Source organism: Triticum aestivum, chromosome 7B (assembly GCF_018294505.1).
Source record: "Triticum aestivum cultivar Chinese Spring chromosome 7B, IWGSC CS RefSeq v2.1, whole genome shotgun sequence".
Lineage (NCBI taxonomy): Eukaryota > Viridiplantae > Streptophyta > Magnoliopsida > Poales > Poaceae > Triticum > Triticum aestivum.
In genome coordinates, this window is record NC_057813.1 from 189,804,415 (window position 1) to 189,809,541 (window position 5,127).

A 5,127-nucleotide genomic window follows, 5' to 3' on the forward strand; every position below is an offset into this window, starting at 1 on the left:
AGCCGCTGAAGCCGCACCACCGCTTCCTTCACCAGCACAACGTCCCAACCTAGCGGTACCGCCTCGTACCGGCGCCCTGTGCAAGGAGACGAAACGCCTCGCAGCTGCTGACGTCGGCGAGGCTTTGCTCAACCGCGTCCTCTGCTGGAGATGAGGAAGGGGAGGGGAAATTGTCGGCGGCGGTGAGAGATCCCTCCCCGTATCCAGCGTGAGGGGAGGAGTTTTTTCCCTCTCCTCTCAAACCTGTTGGAAAGAATTCTTTATTTTTTTTCCATGACACAATCAAATAGGCCAAAATCCTGTGGGATTTCATATGATACGAGCAAGACATTTCAATATTGGGAGTAGCTAGAACTCATCTAGATGAGATATAATTTGGTCTCATTCATTTTGAAAACAAGAACAGATACAACCCAGGTCAGCACACACGCGTCTTATAGCATCACATTCAATGGCTATAAAAGGTGAATGAGACAAAATTATATCTTATCTAGATGGGTTCTAGCAAAACTATTCAATATTTGCGTTTTTCCTGCTGGCCATGTTTTTAGAATATGTGATTCAAAAGGCCCTAAATTTTGCAACTGTGAACAGAATCTGTACTAAAACACAACCCAACAATGTTCTGAAATTCTGAATCCCTAATCCGCTCAGATGAACATCAGATGAACACCAATTAGCTAAAGATGAAGAACTGTGTTAAAAAGAAAAACTAAAGATGTAGAACTGAGAGAAGATTTAATTACCAAATTACTGCTACCACTGAACATCGAATTAAGGTAGAGTGCAGATCAGTACGTACTAGGTCCATGTTTAGCATTGGCTCCATGTACGTGCGTGTCACACGGAGCGTGCTTAGTTGGGTCGTGTGTTGATGTGTGAGCATGCATGGATCCATGGACGACCGATCAGTGGATGGCGACGTTGGTGAAGTCCTCGTCGCGCTCGGTGCCGTCGCTTATCGACGAGTAGAAGGAGTTGTCCTCCCTGTCGCCGCGTGCTTTGGCCTTGAGCTCCTCGATGCCCTTCACCGCGTCCTTGAGCTCCGACCGGCTCTCCGCGTTGCCGTCGCAGCACGCCAAGCCGATCTTGATCAGCTTCACCGCCTCCTCCTTGTCCGCCTCGTCGTCGAACCTGAGGTCCGGATCCGCCACCTTCCGCAGCCAGTTCTCCTCCGGCGTCGACGCCACGAGGCCGGCGAGGTCGTTCGGGTTCTGCTGCTCCTGCTCCGGCGCCGCCGACGCCTTCAGGTCGTACGACGGCGGCCGCCCCGTGACGACCTCGAGGATGAGGAGCCCGAGGCACCAGACGTCGCTCTTCTTGGACGACTTGCCGAACTGCTTCCGCTCGGGCGACTTGAAGGCCACCATGAGCTGCGCGGCGTGGGACTGGTTCATCACCGGCACCAGCGCGTAGTCGGTCATCAGCGGCTCGAAGCGCTCGTCCAGCAGGATGTTGGACGACTTGAGGTGGCCGTGAGGCACCGTCAGCATCGGCAGCTCGTCGTACATGTAGCTCAGCGCGCTCGCCACGCCCTTGATGATCTTGAGCCGCGCCGCCCAGTGCACCACCGCCTTCTTCACCCCGCGCCCCTCGCCGTGGAGGAGGTGGGCGAGGCTCTTGTTCTGGACGTAGTCGTGCATCAGGAGCTTCTCCTCCTTGCGGTAGTAGTAGGCGACGAGCGGGAGGAGGTTGGGGTGGGAGAGCCGCCCCAGCCGCCGCATGTGCTCCTCGAACTCCTCCCTGCCCACGCGGTTCATCTCCTTGAACCGCTTCACCACGATGGACTGCCCGCCGGTCAGGGTGGCGCGGTAGCACAGGCCGAGGTTGGAGCCGGCGTTGCCGCCCAGCACCTCCGCCGTCGCCTTGAGCAGGTCCTGCAGCTCGAATAACCTGCCCCGGTCCTCGCGCACGAACGTCAGCCGCCCCTGCTCCCCCGCCCTACGCGTGCCGCCTCCGGCTGCCGAAGCAGTTGCGGCGGTAGGGGAGCCTGACGATGCGACCATGCGCCCCGAGTCGCCCTTCGTTGGCTCTGCGTTGATCTTCCTCATCGAGGGCTTCTTCGAGATTGACGGGCCGAAATTCTCGGTGTCGTACTCTCGCCGCCGCCTCTGAAGCGCCAAGAGCGCGAAGCCCAAGAGGGCCAGCACACCGAGGATTGACACCAGGACGCCGTAGGACATAGAGCCCTCGGTGGGCTCCTTAGGAGCAGCATCTTGTGCGGCCTTGTCTGCCGGCGGTCCCGTCGTTTTGTCTGCCGCCGGGACTGCCGGCGGCGACGGCTGGGCTCCGCCTTTGTCAGACGACGGAGGCGTTTCCGTTTTAGCAGGCGCTGGCGGCGGAGACGACGGAGGCGTTTCCGTTTTAGCGGGCGCCGGAGTCAGTGACGTCGGCGGGGCCGCGCATTTCTGGTCAAGTAATCCACCGCAAAGCTTCTTGTTGCCTGCACCGAAGGAGAATGTCAGGGCCAGACATACATGCGCCGTCGTTCGTTGACGTTGCAGCACCAACCAACTAAGGCCGTCCGGTAATGTGCATACGTATTTTGCTCACCGGCAAACATGGCGGCGCCCATGGATTTGAGGCTCGCCGGAATCTCCCCCTCCAGCTCATTGTTAGCGACATTGACGACCTTTAGTTCCTTCTGCGGGAGCTCAGGGATTTTGCCCTGGAACTTGTTATCATCGAGCAGCAGGTCCATGAGCTTGGGCACGCCGGCGAGCGAGGCCGGGATTGGGCCGGAGAAATTGTTCTTGGACAGGGCCACCTTCTTGAGCGAGCTCATCCCGTCGAACGCGTCGGCAGGGATCTCGCCGGAGAACTTGTTCCCGGAGAGGAAGATGGCGCGAAGCACGGGGAGCTCGTTCACGTCGGGCATGGGGCCGGTGAACTGATTGTCCATGAAGCTAACCGAGCGGAGGCCGCGGAGGCCCTTGAGCGGGCGCAGGTCGATCGTGCCGGACAAAGCCATGTTCTCCAGCTGCAGGCCCGTCACTTCGCCCTTGTGGCATATGACGCCCGCCCAGCTGGAGCCGGCGCCGGCGCAGGGGCGTGTGCCAGGCGACCAGTTGCGCAGCACGCCTGCGTCGTCCTTGATGCCGCCCTTCAGCTTGAGGAGCGCGTCGGCGGCGGCGTCGGGCGACGGGGAGCTGTCCGCTAGCTGGCGCGCGGCGTGGGCGGCGGCCGGGAGCAGGAGGAGGCAGACGGCGATCGACAAGAGGCGCGCGGGGAGGGGTGGCGCTCCGGCCATGTCCGGGGCGGTGCCGGGGAGCCAGCCCGCCGGCGCCACCGGTTGACGACGGCGGGCGGATGCGGCGACGTCGCAGCCACGAAGCTGCAACCCGGTGCTTCTCGGGCGCGCGGGAGGCGTTGGCTGGCCGGCCAGCACACGTTGTTGTCGTCGAGAGGAACGCAGCGCAGGGAAGGGAGACGCAGCGCGCGCAACCCCGGAAACGGAGAAGACTCAGGGGCGCGCGCGTGTGTGCGCTCGCGGGTGGTGTGGGAGAGAGAATTCGGGAGCGTGTGTGTGGGTGGGAGGGTGGTGGCGAGAGAGAGAACTGTGGCGTAATCAATGGCGGCCTATTGCTCCTGCCCAAGAATAGAGCAAGGTCTCTGCATGCGCCGATGAGGCTGAGGTTGTCCAAGTCAAGTCTTTCTAGCCAAATCAAGCTTATGCAAACACTCTTCAAGGCCAAAATCGATTCGCCTCCCCCCATTTCGCGCCATTTTTTGCGAGCAACCTTCTTGGCAGCACTTCCTCTAGAAATTGGGACTGACTACCAGGTACCAGCCAGTTGACTGAATTTGTGAGTTGGCTGTGGCTCAGTCACTCTGCATGCAGCTCGTGGTGTGGGGTGCCTGCCTCCGTGCGTGAGCTAGCTAGCTTTTTTTTTTCAGAGCACGCCAATGGCGTACCTTAGCTTTATAGAAGATGAAGAAATATTTACAAGAGATTACAAAGTGGCGTCCACTTCACATAAGCGTCCGCCCTCCCGACCTTCGATGGCCACCTAAGGAACTACTCACAAAAATGTAACACTTCACTTCTACTGGCTAACTCCCACAGTTTGCGTTCTCTGAGGATGCACTCCATAGTACCTAGCTCATTCATGATGCCAGCCCTACCAAATACTCTATTGTTCCTTTGTTTCCATAAACACCAGGCAATGAGCATCACAAATGAATCAAAGTCCTTCCGCATGGTCTTCGGCACTGCCTTCCTGGCTCTCATCCACCAAACTTGCAGAGGAGCATTGCCATCCGGTAGCAGGGCAAGATCAATCCCTGTCTTAGCGAAGCAAAGGTACCACACCTGCCTAGCGAACACACAATGAGTCAAAATGTGGTCCACAGTGTCTTCTTCTTCTTGCTCGCAGAGAAAGCATGGCGATGTTGTTTCTTGTAGGCCATGTCGAGCTCTCCTATCCGATGTCCATAGCCTGTACTGAAGTGCCAACCACATAAAGATTTGGCAAGAGAGTGGTGCTTTGCTTTTCCATATGGTTGCCGCCGACTGGAACTTGATACCTCCTTCACACATCATCTTGTAAGCGAAGGAGGCTGTGTAAGTGCCTGACTCGTTCCAGGCCCAATACGGCGCGTCCTCCGAACCCTGGTGGAGTTGGATGCCCACCAGCGCCTCCCAAAGCCTTATGAACTATGCCAAGTCCTCGGTGTTCATGTCCGCCACAATATCATTCATCCAAGCATGAGATACAGCCCGTCCTGTGTCGTTCGCCTATTGATCGTTCGAGTTTTGACCTTGGGCATCAAGCTGGGCGCCAGCTCCTTCACTGTCGCCCCTCCAATCCATCTATCCTTCCAGAAGAGTGTCTTCGCGCCATCTCCTATGCGCCATTGTACCAAGCTCTGGAACGTCATCGATGCCTCCTTGTCTACAATCTCTTGCAGGCCCTGCCACGGTTTATGGTCATCCATTCGCTTCAGCCATTCCCAACGCAGCCGGAGGGCAATCCCTTGTTTATCTAGGTCAATGATACCCAGCCCACCAAGGTCTTTTGGCCTGCATACCCGCTGCCATGCAACCACGCACTTCCCTCCTACTACCTCATTCGTGCCTGCCCAGTAAAAGGGTCTGCATCCTTTATCAATCCTGTCCAGCGCCCA

General features: G+C 57.8%; 1 protein-coding gene across 1 annotated transcript; it reads right to left on the bottom strand.

Annotated features, from left to right (window-relative positions):
- Window positions 1-579: 579 nt before the first annotated feature.
- On the bottom strand, window positions 580-3,521 carry LOC123161030 (pollen receptor-like kinase 4). The gene is made up of 2 exons (XM_044578883.1): window positions 2,554-3,521; window positions 580-2,443 (listed from the first exon to the last, which is right to left on the bottom strand). Exons 1-2 carry the CDS (start codon window positions 3,248-3,250, stop codon window positions 909-911), a joined length of 2,232 nt encoding a protein of 743 aa, XP_044434818.1. The 5' UTR covers window positions 3,251-3,521; the 3' UTR covers window positions 580-908.
- Window positions 3,522-5,127: the final 1,606 nt, after the last annotated feature.

What these genes read in the sequence shown, in the direction of transcription:
- LOC123161030 (XM_044578883.1), bottom strand. Translation starts at nt 3,250, where the DNA reads ATGGCCGGAGCGCCACCCCTCCCCGCGCGCCTCTTGTCGATCGCCGTC. An exon ending in GGGCGCCGCCATGTTTGCCG is followed by an intron (nt 2,444 to 2,553) that starts GTGAGCAAAATA and finishes CCTTCGGTGCAG; the next exon opens with GCAACAAGAAGCTTTGCGGT.